At 51.1% G+C, this 15,582-nt stretch overlaps 5 protein-coding genes across 5 annotated transcripts; 1 reads left to right on the forward strand and 4 right to left on the reverse strand.

The window, feature by feature from the left end:
* Window positions 1-77: 77 nt before the first annotated feature.
* Window positions 78-895, reverse strand: Ebp (3-beta-hydroxysteroid-Delta(8),Delta(7)-isomerase; the record flags this gene model as incomplete). Its single annotated transcript, XM_036636017.1, has 2 exons — window positions 78-580; window positions 643-895. The coding sequence occupies 2 exons, from the start codon at window positions 893-895 to the stop codon at window positions 78-80; spliced, it is 756 nt and encodes a 251-aa protein (XP_036498079.1).
* Window positions 896-3,688: 2,793 nt separating this feature from the next.
* CGCS363_v004169 (uncharacterized protein) lies at window positions 3,689-4,225 on the forward strand (the record flags this gene model as incomplete). Its single annotated transcript, XM_036636018.1, has 1 exon — window positions 3,689-4,225. The coding sequence occupies one exon, from the start codon at window positions 3,689-3,691 to the stop codon at window positions 4,223-4,225; it is 537 nt and encodes a 178-aa protein (XP_036498078.1).
* Window positions 4,226-6,257: 2,032 nt separating this feature from the next.
* Window positions 6,258-7,255, reverse strand: CUTI-0 (Cutinase; the record flags this gene model as incomplete). Its single annotated transcript, XM_036636019.1, has 3 exons — window positions 6,258-6,265; window positions 6,334-6,647; window positions 6,705-7,255. 3 exons carry the CDS (start codon window positions 7,253-7,255, stop codon window positions 6,258-6,260), a joined length of 873 nt encoding a protein of 290 aa, XP_036497118.1.
* A 907-nt stretch (window positions 7,256-8,162) lies between these two features.
* Window positions 8,163-9,266, reverse strand: CGCS363_v004171 (putative L-asparaginase 1; the record flags this gene model as incomplete). Its single annotated transcript, XM_036636020.1, has 1 exon — window positions 8,163-9,266. One exon carries the CDS (start codon window positions 9,264-9,266, stop codon window positions 8,163-8,165), a length of 1,104 nt encoding a protein of 367 aa, XP_036497119.1.
* Window positions 9,267-11,240: 1,974 nt separating this feature from the next.
* On the reverse strand, window positions 11,241-13,348 carry MUP1-4 (High-affinity methionine permease; the record flags this gene model as incomplete). Its single annotated transcript, XM_036636021.1, has 6 exons — window positions 11,241-11,487; window positions 11,553-11,805; window positions 11,870-12,465; window positions 12,525-12,696; window positions 12,768-13,007; window positions 13,078-13,348. 6 exons carry the CDS (start codon window positions 13,346-13,348, stop codon window positions 11,241-11,243), a joined length of 1,779 nt encoding a protein of 592 aa, XP_036497116.1.
* Between the last annotated feature and the right edge of the window lie 2,234 nt (window positions 13,349-15,582).

The raw sequence follows: 15,582 nt of genomic DNA on the forward strand, positions 1-15,582 counted from the left end.
TCCTATCTATTATTAATGTAATCATGACCACTCTAAAACTTTTGTTTTGAGTCCCCCAAGCATGCTTTAGGAGCTTTTTAATATTCCGTCTGGTTTTTCCGATGATGCCACTGCTGAACTCGGAGCTTCTTCTTCTCCGCGCCACTCTTGATCGTCTTCAACGCCGCAAAGGCCCTCTTCACCTCGACCGAGCTCTTGACCAACAAAAACAACGGGATGACGATCCAGAAGGCGTTCATCAGGATGTAGTAGCAGTAAAAGTAGTAGTCCTCAGGGCGGCAGTACACGAGCTTCTCGACAATCTTGTCGAAGGTGCAGGTGGCGTAGTAGAGCACATCGCCGTACAGCTGTCCGAGGCTGATGATCATCTGGAACGGGTGTCGGAGCGGGTGGTCGGTGGCGATGAAGTAGGCGCAGGCGAAGGACATGGGGCCCCAGAAGAGTGCGGTGATGGACTCCATACAGACCACGAAGGAGTCCTGGGTCAGGTAGCGCGAGTCGGACTTGGAGTACTCTTTCCAGAGCTCGCCGAAAATGTCGGTCATGCGGGGCATGTGGGATTGGTTGTAGGCGAAGTAGCCTGGCGGTCAAGTCAGTATTGCTACATCCAATGATGCGATGCCGGAGAGGTGGGCAAGAAACCTTCAAAGAAGAAGTGGATGAAGCCGCAGAGGACAAACCACAACGCCGTAGCAACTTCGCCATTGGAAAGACGTGGGTTATTCCGACGGATGATGTTGTACGTCGGAGCGAGGATGGCAATCGTGCCGGCGGCGAAGGTGCTGCAGAGAGCCAGGGCTCCGAGCTTGTTCTCGACGTAGCCCTTGAGGGGGGCATCCAGGGGGAAGTACGGGTGCAGGGGCATCGTAGCGTTGATGATGGCTTCGGCGGCCATATTGTCTCGTGTCGTGGTTGGTTTTCGGACTTTTGTTACTCGTAACGATGATGCAGCTGGAGTGTGACCGGTGGGATGGATGATGGATGTTGTCGAGATGTAGTCGGGTACAAATACCGTTGAGAAAATGAAGGAACACCACGACTGACACCTGGGCTGCATTTCGGAGCGCGGAAGGCGACCCACTTTGGCGCGTCCGGGAAGCTGCATTCCCGGATCGGCCCATCTTGCTCTTTCCCTCGAGCGCTTGCCAAGTGTTTGTTGAATGGACAATTTCATTGGCTGAGAAGCGGTGGCTCAACAAGCGAAATTGCATCGCTCGTCGTATTCGTGTCAGAAAATGCCTTGACCAGCTGAATCACCAAAGATCTTTTGGTCCCGGGGTGCGGAATTTGTTCAATCGGGGGCCCGAGAGCCCGCAATCCGGGGCTCACTACCGAAAGGCCGGATGCCGGAATGACGCGCTCCACGCAGAGGATTCCCCGTAGACTTCACTATGACGGGCGGCTCCGAACAACCGGCCGGGCGAGCAGAGTAGCATTTGAGAACGTTTACACTTGTAGTAAGAATCTTGTTACACAGCCAGAAGAGTCGTTGGCACCAATTTCGCGACAGGCTTCTTATCGCCGCTTTGTACGTCATCTTGTGGTCCCAAAAATTGCCTTTGTTGGTCGCTTAGCGAGGCATCAACATTTTATTTCTATCAGTCGGCTGTATATAGGTCACAGGTAAGGTAGGCTAAAAAGTCCGTACATTTCCGAATCACGTACTTTTCCAGAAATCATCAAGCAACATTCGTCATCTAACGAACGCATCACACAAGATGCAATCCGTGGAGGGGCTTATTCCTTTCCATCACGGGTCATTTCCCAGTGAAATTTACTCTCAAACTTCGTACAAGATCATTGGTGAGAGAAATAGCGACCACACTCCTCTCATTGTCCTCCATGGAGGGCCTGGTTACACTACCTGAAGCCAACATTCGAACTCTTTGCTCGCAGGACATCGACGCCCGTTATCTTCTACGACCAAATTGCCGAACTACCAGACCTTGGACGCTGAGTCCCCAGCGAAACTACCGGAGCGGAGCTCTCCTACCTATCCTCTTAACTGCCCTCTTAACTGCCCTGCCAACTGCCCTCCTAACTGCCCTCCTAACTGCCCTGGCTCCTATGGGCAGCTGCCGGCACCTGGTATGCACGGTAATGAGCCACACTTCGGAAGCGAACCAATCCGCGAAGGAGAAATTGTGGCTTAGCCAATCAGAGGGCTTAGATTCAGCTGCCCACGTACGGTTTTCGCGTCCAAGCTCTGCTGCGATTCACAATAGTAACTCCCTCGCTCCGGACGAAATCTAGTGGCCAAATTGGACCTTGAGAGAGGCTTCTCGCTGTATGGTCATAGTTGGGGAGCCATGCTAGCTTGACTCCGTGTTGTTGCTGGTACGTGATAGCCGTTCTGCAATGGACTTCTGGACGGACAATAGTCTTTCGCCGTGTCTTATTGTTTCTTCTCTCACGCCGGTCAAAGAAAAGTTAGAAGGGAAGAAAGATTCTGCCGCCTTACGGGATGAAGGGTAGCCCGAGATGTGAGCGTGGAATGAGTAGATCAGTAAATTTTCTCCCAAAGCACTTTGCTTCATGCCAGGATTGAAAAGTGCAGATACTCACGCCGTATTCACAATCTTGTACGCCAAATGTCGGCCGCTGATCAGGCTGCTGATCCTGCCTTATTGTTTGGATCAGGCTCGGGTCCTGTAAGCGGCACTTCGGGTGACAACTCACTCATACACCCACCTTCCAATTAATGCTGGCCGAACTAATGCATGCCCCGCAGCATAGAAGCCTTGGGTAAAATGAGCCCGCTTGCGATATCTTGGCGTTTTCAAATATTCAGGCTACGAAGTCTGTACTCATCTTCAAATGCTTTCGACACATCATCTGATAGGGAAATGTTTTTTTCTGAAAGCTCGGCTGACTAGAACTCGATTTGTCATCTTGCTGCTTCGCTCGTAGATTTAGTTGCCCCATTTGCTCCTCCTGACGGATTGCATCTTCCCTGGCTTGGGAGATGTGACCACGGCCTGATTTGCTGTGCCTCGCGGATGCTCCAGGCTGCGTCTGGGCTGAGACCAGGTAACATCATGAAGTCTCTATTCACTCCAATGATCTGTCGGTAACTTTCTGCTTACTGTTACACACAATTTCCCGAATTCCAAAAATATGATCCCGGTCGGTTGGATGCAGTTCAGTGGGCGGCGATACGGTTCTAAAAACGCCATTCTATCGCCAAGGATGACTTACCGAATTTATACTGCGGCCATTCCACCTCGTCAAACTCTTAGTTTTATTCTCATATCCGTCTCAATCGGCATTTTGCGTCGCGTGTGAGTAGACCTTTTCTACCGCGTCTTCCAGCCGCCCAGACGGCCGTCAGTTGTTGTTATTGTTGTTGTTGTTGTTGTTGTTCTATTTTTCGACGTCAGAGCTAGGCTCAGATCGCTCCCTGGGGCATACGTCGTGTAGGGCAAGGCCGTCAGTTGCACAACTCCACCGGGTGCTCAAAACGAGCCCAAAGAGATCGCGCCAAATGTACACGCCAGTTCACCAAGACTTAGGCGAATCTCCAGATGCACTTGAACTAGGGGGCCCAAGAACCAAGGCTATCGGTTTGAGATCTCTACCGAAGGACACGATTTCTAGCCATGAAGAAACACACAGACTGGGAAGTCGCAGATGGGCACGACGTTCCAAAGATTGGCCATGTCTGAATGCGCTGAGTTGGTTGGCGTTCATGATAGCCAATTCAATTAGAAGGTCGATCTTGCCACATGAGTTTTCAGCCCCATCTCAAGCTCACTCTGCTGCTAGGTCATGGATCAATAATCCCCCGACATTCATTCCTCAGACTCGGTGGCAAAAAGCTGCATTTGGCTTCTCCATCGCCGCGTTCCTGACCTTCATCGTCAACGTTGTCTTCGTTCTCTGGGCAACAGCGACTAGACGAGACACATTGGAGAACGGTATTGGCATCATTTCTGAGCAGGGCTGCGCATACACAAAGAAATTCAATACCGGCATTCATGTGGTCATCAATATTATGAGTACGATCCTTCTGGCTGGCAGCAACTATTGCATGCAATGCCTCATTGCCCCGACTCGTTCCGATATAGATAAAGCACACGCAAAGGAGAAGTGGCTGGATATCGGCGTCCCGAGTATGCGAAATCTGTGGAGTATCTCGAGAAAGAGGCGGCTACTATGGCTTTCATTATCCGCATCATCGTTCCCATTGCATTTACTGTATGTAATCCCACATCGCCCTCCTTAGATGTTGACTTTTGCTGACAAATCTATAGCTACAATTCCGTCATATTTACATCAACCTCAATGAATACCTACAACGTCTTTCTGTCTCCTTCGGAAGTAATCAAAAAAGACAATAGCACTTTCATCCCGGTCAATGCTACAAAAATTGCCAGTTTTCCTGACTACATCAACCGAACTGCAGATATAAACAAGATGTACAATGCCGTCAAGCAAGGTGCTCTGGATCCACTTAGCATTACCGATTGTCTTAACGCCTACGGAACGCCCTTCCAATCTTTGAGGGGAAACCTTCTTGTTGTCTTGCAAGGGGAATCATTGTCGGAATACGAAAATTCGTTCAACGAAGAAAAATTGCTTCCAGAACTTGGCCATAGCGGAGGAGTGCCTCAGCCGTATGCGTGGATGTGCGGTGGGGAAGAGAGCAACCAAACTATAACCTGCGACGACTGGCTTGTGTCGTTCAAAAATGGGTCCAGGCCCTGGGAGCCCTTTAACTCGACAATACAAGAATGTCATAGCCAGAAGACAGATGAGCACTGCAAGTTGCTCTTTAGCAATTCGCTTTGCTGGGTAGTAGCAGCGCTCAACTTGCTTAAGGGTACCCTAATGTGCCTCGTTGCTTTTGGGAAAGACGAAGCTCCTCTTTTAACGGTCGGAGACGCTGTGGCATCTTTTATCGAGGATGCGGACGAAGCTACTCGAAGCATGTGTCTCAAAACGAAGTCTGACTTTTACATTGGCGACTGGTCGAAGGCTCCGCGAATTTTCAATCAAAAACCACAACGCAAATTTGCCGCTGGTAGTTTTACCCAGTGGGTTGTTTGTACCTTTTTGTGCGTCTTCAATTTTCTAAGCAATTACAAACTATGAATCTCGATGTTAACAAAGCCTCTAGATGCGCTATACCTCTGGTGATATGTTCGGTCCTTCTGGGCATTGGCCTTTCCTCCATCGTCGGTGACATAAACATCACAACGTTTGGACTTGGGGCAATCAACAGCAAAACAGTCTTAACGACCCTTGTCACAGGCCAAGGTTCCGAATCGCTCACGTCGAACGCCATAGTGGCCAACACACCTCAGGCAATCATGTCATTCATCTATCTCAATTATAACGCTCTTTACACCAGCACATCCCTCGCGACTGAGTGGGATCGGCTTGGGAAAGACGAAAAAGGCCTGCGGGTATCGCCTCGACCAAAAGGTGCCCAGAGAAGTACCTACTTCCTCCAGTTGCCATACCGATACTCGCTTCCTCTCGTGATATTTTCCGGAGGGGTACACTGGCTGATTTCCCAGAGCATTTTTCTTGTTAATCTGGAGGTTTATGCCCCTTCCGAGGATAATGTCATGGATATCATCAAAGCAGCGGACACAAAGCTAAACAACGGTTCCGACAGGGCCAACTTTACTACGTGCGGATGGTCGCCAAATGGTGTGATTTGTGTCATTGCGGCAGGCCTGGTCATGATAGGGTTTCTTTATGCTTCAGGATTTCGAAGACTTCGAGATGGAAAGATTCCTGTAGCCAGCAGCTGCAGTGCGGCAATTGCTGCGGCTTGTCATACATCCAAATACGAGGTCAACGCAGGGGAGAAGCGACTCAAGTGGGGTGTCGTTGTGGAACCACGAGAGACACCAGGGCACTGCTCCTTCTCGAGCGAACCAGTCGGAGAACCTATGGATGGTCAATTGTATGCGTGATCAGACGATAAGGAAAGGCTATAGACATTTTGGGTACTCAACATCCGCCGATTTCTTTCAAGGGTGGCGAGAGTTTGAAAAGGTTACCAGAACAATGAATGAAAGACTACCTAGATTCGCCAAGGTAGGAGAAGGCGAACAGGTACAGCCTCAGTGGATCAAACGTCAGGGAACAGAGAAGATTTTGTACTTTCGTAGAGTTAATCTTTCCGTGCACTTCATAAATTGTCTTCTGCTCAGCATTTCATCTAACAAGCTTCCTACGTCCGTTTCCAAAAGTCAAGATCCGACTACCGCTTGAGTTTATACTTCATGAGTAACATGTCCTGTTTAAGCTGCTCGAGTTGTTAGACTCCATATTAGAGACGGATTTGCAAACATTTTGGAATGTCCTGCATGAACTTACCCGCTGCCTTTTGTAATACGAATTGCGCCGCTGCAGTAGCATTTTCCGCGTACGTCAGATGGTCTACAGTGATAAACCCTCCCTTACAGACCGCATCATCGTCGTGGCAAATGATCTGGGTCTTACCATCGGCGCCAGGAATGGGATTCGGGTATCCAGGGTCGCCAAAAGTCAACACCGAATTGATCTTAGCCATTGTCGCAGCCGGAAGCGATTGCGTCGTGCTGCGGACAACGAGGGCTCCTTGAGAGTAGCCAGATATGGCAATCTTGGAGTTAGGGCAGTTGGTGATGGCTTTGTTGATGAAGTTGGTCCTTAAAAGGCCGAGTTAAAACTCCGTTCTTAGATACCACTTTTAAAAGCTTACTCACATGCTGGGCACTCCTTCGGTTCCATTGTTATTGAACCCCTCAAAGGTTGCAGGATACGCAACACCTTGAATGTTGATAGACTTGCCAGCCGCTTGTTTCTTCAGAGCATCGAAGAAAGGCGGGCCAGTCACGAGACCGACGTTTCCAGGCTCGGTTGTTCCGCGGGCGAAAATGACAGTGATATCGGCACAGGTAGCATTCGGCGCCAAGCCGTTCTCGGTCGTGTCAATACCGACGGCGTCGGCAAGACTTTGCTGCAACGGAGTCAAAACTAGGCCAACCGCGTCCAGGGCAGCGGCTCCCGCTGGGAGGGTGCTGATGAGTCTGAGGAATTGGTTCAACGGGCCGGACGGAAACTTGGCCAAAGCATCAGGAATGTCTTGTCTCGGTTCGAGGTGGAAGTTGTCGGTGGGCGCTCTTCGAAGATCCGTTGAAAGGTCGGCGCTTTCAGAGGCAGGTAGTCCATGAACAAAACTTGCGGAGTGCAAGGCAATGGCGACGATCAAGGTCATCAGCCACCTAGTGGTAAAAGCTGCGAATGCTTGGGACATTTTGGTGATATTCTTAAGACGGTGAACTGAACGAGTGGCTTGCCGTTGGGAAATCTGCAAAGGGGACACGAAGAGGATATTTAATTGCGTTGCACATGAGGCCGTATAAGTAAACTGTACTGGATGGATTCTTTTCAGCTTTCCAAGCTAGGAAATTACTAGTTCAAGCCTACTGCTCCTGAATTCTTGGACGTTAGTCGAGGGCGTTGTCGCATTAGCCTTCGCCTTTGTTGCATTGGCGTCCGCCTTTGTCACAATCAGCCGTTGTCTTTGTCGCATTGGGAGCTGTGCGCTGTTATATCGTTGTGATATACACCCGTAGCTTGAGGCCATATAGTGGAATTCCGCATGAATTGCTTTTTCGGCCTTGGTGCGGTAGCATCGGCAAATTGGGCTGAACAGCTCGGGAAAATAACGGTTGCAATGGAACCTTCTGCGTTGCAGTCAACGGCCTGGACTGGGGCTTGGATGAACCCCTGGAGGATCATTGCACGACTCTGACGTAAAGGTATTCCGGGGGATAGTATCCTGCAAAGTTTCGCTACGGCGTAGGCGATCACGGCTTCACGGACCAGGCCGAGGCATGCTACCTGCCATGTACAGAGGTGCAATGAGGTAACTGCCGAACTGTTGATGTAGCATCAGAATACGCACTAACAACACCCGCGACGCTTCCTGAGTGACATCATATTGAAATGAGAGAACACCTCAGTCAATTGACATCGCTTTTCCGTTGGCAGGGCGAGGCGCGCGGCATTCGCATGCAGCGCGTGTAAAAGGTTGTTCCTTTCTGTCGCTCGTGACGATTCGGCACTTGGAATAACTCGGCTTTTATTAGGTAAACATTACTTTTGGTCTATTATTGATATCTATGTGCTCATGATCTCATAATTTCAACTCATTAATCTTAGTAGTAGGCGAACTTGAAAAGGGTCTCAAGCTGCTCAGATGTGTAGCCGGCGTAGAGCGCAAGCTGCAACATGATGCGAGACTTCTGGGGGTTCAGGTTCCAGCCGCCGTAGGTGTTGAGCGCATCGTCGTCCTCGACAAAGCCACCCATGGTTCTGCTGGAGACAACAATCTGGGTGTCGTGCTCCTCAGCAAGCTTCTTGAGTGTGTCGCGGCCAGGAGTGGTCCATCCACCAGCACCCATGCCGGCCAGAACAAGACCCTTGGCACCGGCCTCAACAGCAGCGGTCGCGAGAGCGGGCTGCAGGGCCTGGTGACCGAAGAGAATGTCGACCTCGGGGAGCTCGGTGGCTTCGGAGACGTTGAAGTAGACGCGGCCGTAGGGGAGGACGGCAGGGTAGTAGAAGATGGGCTTGATGTCGAGGAAGAAACCGAGGTAGCCCTGCTCAACGGCCTTGAATGTGTCGAGGGAGTTGGAGTGCGTCTTGGTGGTATAGAAGGCGCTGCCGATGCGGTCGTTGAGAACGATCATGGTGCCGCGGCCCTTGGCATCAGGGTTACCGGCGAGGGTGACGGCCTCGAGGAGGTTGATGGGGCCATCGGCGCTGATGGCGGTGGCAGGGCGCATGGCGCCGACGACGACAACGGGCTTCTCAGACTTGACGGTCAGATCAAGGAAGAAAGCGGACTCTTCCGTGGTGTCAGTGCCGTGGGTGACGACGGCGCCCTGGCAGTACGGGTCGTCGAGGGCCTCTTGGACAAGGCGGGTGAGGTTGAGGAGGATCTCGGGGGTGATGCTGCCGGAGTCGACGTTGGCAACCTGGACACCCTTGACGTTGGAAACGTTCCACAGCTCAGGGACGGCGTCGATAAGGATGTCGACACCAAGAGCACCGGCCTGGTAGCCGGTGGTCTGGGCATTGGATGATGCAGAGCCGGCAATGGTACCGCCCGTGGCGAAGATGGTGATGTTGGGCAGGCTGGCGTTGAAGTGAGTCTCGCGGGTTGAAAGACGGTGGGCCGGGAAGCCGGGCATGGAGGCCGGGGCGGCAAGGCCGAGAGCCAGCTGCGACGCGGCGAGGAACAAGTTGCGGGTCTGCATCTTGACTGATTGGTGCGCTGATGTTTCTGGGGAAGAAAGGGCTTGTCTTGAGGCAGCTTCGGCTTGCAGGAGATTGAAAAGTCTGCGCTGATCTGAAAAAAACCGAAAGGGTTTCTCACGGATCATACGGGTTCTCTTATACTGTTGACATCAAGACGGACTTGTCCCGGTTGTCGTCAGTGAAGCCATGGTGATAAGACTGGATAAGACACAACATGTCCGATTTTGGAACCAATATCCGACCAAATTCGAAAATGCCTCGTTCACGCCTGATGATCTCAAGCTAGAATCCATGGAATCCGCGTAGTTCATCGTAACTTCGGACCAACATCCTGACATATCGACCTTATCTCGACGGAGGTGCCCAATCGCACGTGGTTGGGGTCCGAAGGTGATTGAGCTAGGCGAACGCTGGACCCGTGCGGTCGGGATTTGCTTATCAGTCGGCAAAAATATGAGCTTGAATGCCATCGGCAAGGACTGACCGACTTCGCATACCGACCAACCTCTGGGTCGGCCCTTGTCTGTTAGTGCTCTCTTGGTCTTATCTGCGACTCATCTTGATAGCTAGGACACGGCAATTGAGCGATTACGGAATGGTAATGAAGAAATCCCGGGGAATTGGCTGGCTCTTGCTGCAACTTATTGAGAGTCTTGCAGGTCCAGTCCGTCGCATTCTGTGGGGTTGACATGTTTCTGCGGGGCACTGGATCAAAAGGCGCAAGAATGACTCGTCGGCCGGCGGGGGATCCTTGGCCTCGGGAGATAAGACGCGGGAAACATTCCCAACCCCCTGGAGAAGGTTCCGGTTCCGGCGATCCGTCACTGGTCCGCGATATGGGATCGATTTACTCACAGGATTAACATTTGTTGATAAACAGGATGCCGTTGTCGACGGATGTTTGCCTAGGCGACGATTACTCTGATGGGGACTTTCGGCCAACCGGATCTGGCATGCACAGCCATAGCAATACGATTCCTATGACAGCACAGCCCAAGTAATACTGATGATTAATACGAGAAGAGAAGGTCCAAGAAGATAATCAATTGCTAGCTTGTTTTCTAGCTTGCAAGAATCTGATGGATGATGTCAGTCAAAGGTGTCATCATCGTCCTTGCACTTTTGATCCCATAGATGTTTATGTGTACCACGTGAAGATAGAACGAAGGCATCCGATAACGTCATGTGTACCTCTTCCGAAGATAAGTACAAGCACGGGCTCATCATTCGGGTTGGCTGCTATGATTTATCGCATCGGTGTGGAGCTCACCTCTTGAGAACTAAGTAATCATCGTATTAATGCATTCAGGTTTCGGCCATTATGTGGAAGTCGACTAACCAACCAGGGGGGGATTTATTCGCTCCTTTTTTTCGAATCTTGGAACTAGAAAGGTGGACTTTGGCTTGCAGGTGAAGGCGATCAAATCTTCCTCTTGTATCATGACTGGAATCTTTCTGGATCGTCACTAGCCTCCATCCATGCTCAGATCCAATGTCTCATAATTTATGCTTGTTACTACGGAGCGTCTATGAGCCAATGACACGGTATGAATCGCATGTAACCGCATGATCCCCATGTGACGGCTGCAGTGTTTGCTGCGAACCCCAGATCTACGTTCATAGAGTTAGCGCGCCGATCCATTGACCCTGATCTAGCATCTAGTAGTGGATTCAGGGAGCAGCGTCCGTGGTGGTGCGCACTATGATTCGCTGCCTGGATCAAGTACATCATGCAGAAGATACGAAATGAAACGCCGAGTGCCATTGGTGAAGTGGGCGAGGCCTGTTATCTCATTATCGCCGGATAGTCAACGTGGCGTGGCAGCTGTATCTGGAAGCCTCTCGCGCCCAACGATCATATTGTGCTGAATTACTCTGCTTTCAATTAGATCTACTGCAATCTGATGTGTAGCGGCAACAGAAGAATTCTAGAAAGAAGTCCCTAAAATGAAGCTCAAAGTATGTGGTCTACTTTAGGCCGTCTTCTCGTTGGACCCACTCGACTCGATCTCAACAGTCGTGACATTCCTTCGGCGCAGGTTACCCGCCTCGTCATGCTCGGAATCCCATTGTGCAACTTCAGCCTTGGGAACTTTGACCAGGCGGTGGGTGTTGGCTCCGTCGTTATCGACTTCTACGATCTCAGTACGAATCTCGTATCCCATCCATTTGGGAAGCAGGTACATCCAGAAGACGTAGTAGAGACCGCAAACAATCATGCTAAGCGAAGGTCAGTACAATATTCTGGAGAGGTTGTGATTTGCGCTTGCGCTGAAAATACTCACATTCCAATGCCAACAACACAGTACGTCGCGTACCAGAAGCTGACGCTGCCAGCGTAAGGGCCACCCTTAGGCGGCCACCAAGGCATAGCAAGTACGAAGACTTGAATAGCCAGGAAGAAGAGAACGACGAAGTCCCAGGCCTGGAAGTCTGAGCGACCAATGCCAGAGCGTCTGCGTCTGCGTCGCAGAATGAAGACGCCGTATGTCATTGCGAAGTTGAACATCGCGCTCGGGTACGTCTGAAGGTCGACAACTGAGGAGGCTAGTTAGCGTACTGTGTTCAATTTTATCGCCAATGATTTCAAGGGCAAACATACCAAAAGAAAATGCATCGCCGGCTGGAGGAGCAACGATCATGATGAACGTCATGGCCCACTTCAAAAGATAAGGACCGAGCGGCGTTCCGAACGGCTTAGTGGAAACCCAGAACTCGGTGAACGGCAAGACACCCTGTCGGCCAATCTCACGAATCATTCGCGACGATCCGATCAGAACGGCCAGCAGATTGCCAAACGCACTCAGCAGCACGAGGAAGTTGAGGACGTTCGCAGCAGCTTTGCTTTCGCCGAAGAGCTTGGAGAAGAAAACGGCCGCAGCAATCTCGCTGGCTTCGGCAAACTCAGCCTTGGAAACTGTGGCGAAGTATGCAATGTTGCAAAGCATATACAGGATCGCGACAGTACCGAGTGAGATGATGCCGTTCTTCTTCAGGGTGGGAATGGGGTTCTTGATCTCATTGGTCATGTTGAAGGCGTTGTAGTATCCGGCATAACTGAAAATGATGGACACTAGTGCGTTGGAAAGATCGTTTCCGTTGTTCGTGGTGCCCTCAAAAGCATTTCGGAAGTTGGCCTTGGGGTCGGGGATGTGCTTGACGTTGCCGCCAAGGACTACGAGGCCTGCTATGCTAATGCTGTTTGAAATTCTGTTAGTCCCGCAATCGATACTAGGCCGTGATTGAAGGAGACTCACAAGACCAGAGTAAGGATTTTAAGAACACCAATGAAGTTGACAAGCCACAGAGAGTATCTGTTGTGCGCGAGGACGCAGATGACGGCAAGGGTATAAGCAGCGATGGCAACCCCCCGCATTTGCCACTCCGACGGGGTGATGTCGGCCATCCTCCACAAATATCTCGAGAGGACTACCAGGTTCATGAGTTTACTGACTGATTGACGGGGCATGTATGGCTGCGCTACGTGACTTCAAACTTACCGACGGCGTTGCTACTGCTAAAAGACAAGATGACCGATTGGACGGCGAAAGCGACGGGGAAGAAGTGCTTCGGGCGAGGGTACTGCTGTTCCAAGTAGACAACTTCGGATCCGCTGCGGTTGGGGAAGTAACTGGCAAGCTCCAGGTAGACGCTGAATCCAGCGGCCGCCATGAGGAATCCGATGACCCAATACAGAAGTGCGAGACCAACGGAGCCGGTGCGATTGAGGATGCTCGCCGCTGTAACAGATTCAGTCAGCACATGTCTCTGGGGCTCCCATATTTGTCTGAATGCTTTGCGTGGACTTACGAGTCGAGAAAACACCCGTTCCGATCATCATGTTGATATTCAGAAAGATGACAGCTGCCCATCCCACGTGGTATCCGAGGGGCGATTGGGACTCCACGGGCGCGCCGACGGCTTCTTGATAGGAAGGCTTGGAGCCATTACCACCCTTCTGACGAGTATATGCGAGGTTCCCATCGTGGATGATCGAAGGCTCAGAGTCGCTGGCCTCATGGTCCACCCGATACTCGGGCTCGGACTTCTCGCCGCCGCCGAACAGCTTTGAAAAGACCATGTTTGTCTGTCTGACTCTGTTGCAGTAGTGAAAGCACTGACAACCTTTGAAGACAGACTGCCTCAAGGTCTGAGCGAAGGTGTCAAGTAGACCTATCGAAAAAACGAAGATCGAAGAGGGTTGTGGGCATTATGGCCGATCCAGTGGCAGACGCGTCGAGACTTCATATATCCCGGTTGACGCCGCCCGCGGGAGTAACCCGACTCATGTCTGCAGGCGTCGATACGATGGGGTAAAATCACACAATGGCTTGTCTCTTGGCTTAATTCCTGATCCATGTTTTCGCTGGCTTGACGTTGCCTTCTTGGTCTCTTGGCGTCCAAACCCTCACCACCAACAAGCACGCGATCGGGGTCCTCGAATCCTGACCGGCACGGACTGGCCACATTCGCCCCATGCGCTGGGACTAGCCGGTCGTAACGTCTCATTCAGATCAGGTTCGACACTCAGCTACACGAAAGAGAAGAATCGGGCGCGTCCGCCCAGACGTCGAGAACGACCTCCAGGGACGGTGTTCCCACCGCGGCTGATCCCTAGTGTCTCCAAAGCTCTGCAGACTGGACAGCTTTGGCTGGGGTTATCCACCCCCACGCGGCGGAGTCCACTATTTGACGGGGAGCTGTTGGAGGTTTGCGATGGAGTAACACCGAAGGCAAATGACGACATTTGCTAGAAACAGATAAACCACCGTGAAAGGCGACATGGCTCGCTCAAATACATTGTGTTCCAACCGGATGAGAGATGACTGGACTTGAGCCAAACTCCAGACGCATTTTCGGATGTGAATTCTTCAGAATGAGACAGTTGCTGTTGGACAACAATCCATCGAGAGCTTCCAGTTGAAGATTAAGTGCTCCTTGACCTATGGCAGGTACTTTTCTGATGCGCGATCATTCGAGGAGATAGACGCGATTAGTCTGTCTTCTGCATTGATGCACGGTGAAAGTAATGTAGGCCAGTGATCACACGATTGGGAAGAGAAGGGTGCAGATAATCGTATGGAAATACATAAGCTTGGCTCAACAGCCAAATCAGGCCGAAGACTTTACGTCGATGACCAAAATCGTACCAAACTTTGGAAACCCGATGTGGTAGCTTGATGCATTTTGTCTAGCGCCAACAGTATTTTGTATTTAATCATGGTTAAGTGAGGTGTTTTCATGACCTCGAACGCGCGCGGGATTTGCGGGCCAAAACGGGTCGGTCTGGGCGCGGGCGGACACGCCGTCTTAAGTGCCCAAAGAAGTGCCGTTGATGACCCGAAAGTCAGTCTGATTCAGGACTGACAAACGCTTGTTACCTTCCTGAAAGGAGGCATGGCAGACATAAAATTCTCCCCCTGGCAGATTTGGGTTCATAACGACATTAGGCTACTCGATAACGCCATCGGTATCCGAGGACCAGCCACTGTTGCGTTGCATATTGTCGGCATTGAACAAAGTGGTTTGCTCCCGCACATGCGTCACCTTGAGATGGAAATTTTCATCAAGCGATAAGTTTAAACTTCAGCCAGAGATATGAGCGTCTCGGAATATCACATTGTTGATATTCGGATAGGTCCGCACTTTGGCTCCGATTGCGGGGCCGGAATAGCAAGGATAGCGGGAAGGGTGGGTCACAACCCGGGAGCAAACTCCCGGATTCCACCGGGCCTAAAAAGGTGGCGCTGTTTATCGCTGAACGAGATGTGGGATTTGACGTCCTAGCAACCTTTTACCCTGGAGATCACTTTCATTAAATAACGTCAAAAATGGTAACGACAACGATCCGAGATCTCGCTACTCAGCTTAGTCGTCTCTCCGGTCTGCCTTAGTGACCACCTAAAGGGCTATTGCCTACATCGCAACATTTTGCCATACAAAGCCACCCAAACAGGTTTGCGATGCGAATTTGAAGAAATTGTGGTGCAGTTTATCGGCCTCGAGGATCCAGCCAATGCTTGAAACTGACCTGTTGTCTTGAGCACAGCTGCAATATCCTGAACGACGGTGGCATGAAGTGATGTTTCCCCCCGGAACGCCTCGGGTGATGTGACCGGTTTGTTGCATGCATTAGGCAACAGAATGCTGAAAAAGAGCATTTATTCTAGCAACTCGCTCCGCCCTCTCCTCGGCTGAGTAGTGAACTGCCATATTCTAGTAACTTGAACAGGCCTCTTACGAAGAATGACGATCAGACTCTTGCCAACGTACAGTTCTGGGATGCTATTGGATGGAGCACTAACAGAACTGGTT

The sequence above is a fragment of the Colletotrichum siamense genome (assembly GCF_013390195.1).
Source record: "Colletotrichum siamense strain Cg363 chromosome Unknown KSG_Cg363_contig03, whole genome shotgun sequence".
Taxonomy (NCBI): domain Eukaryota; kingdom Fungi; phylum Ascomycota; class Sordariomycetes; order Glomerellales; family Glomerellaceae; genus Colletotrichum; species Colletotrichum siamense.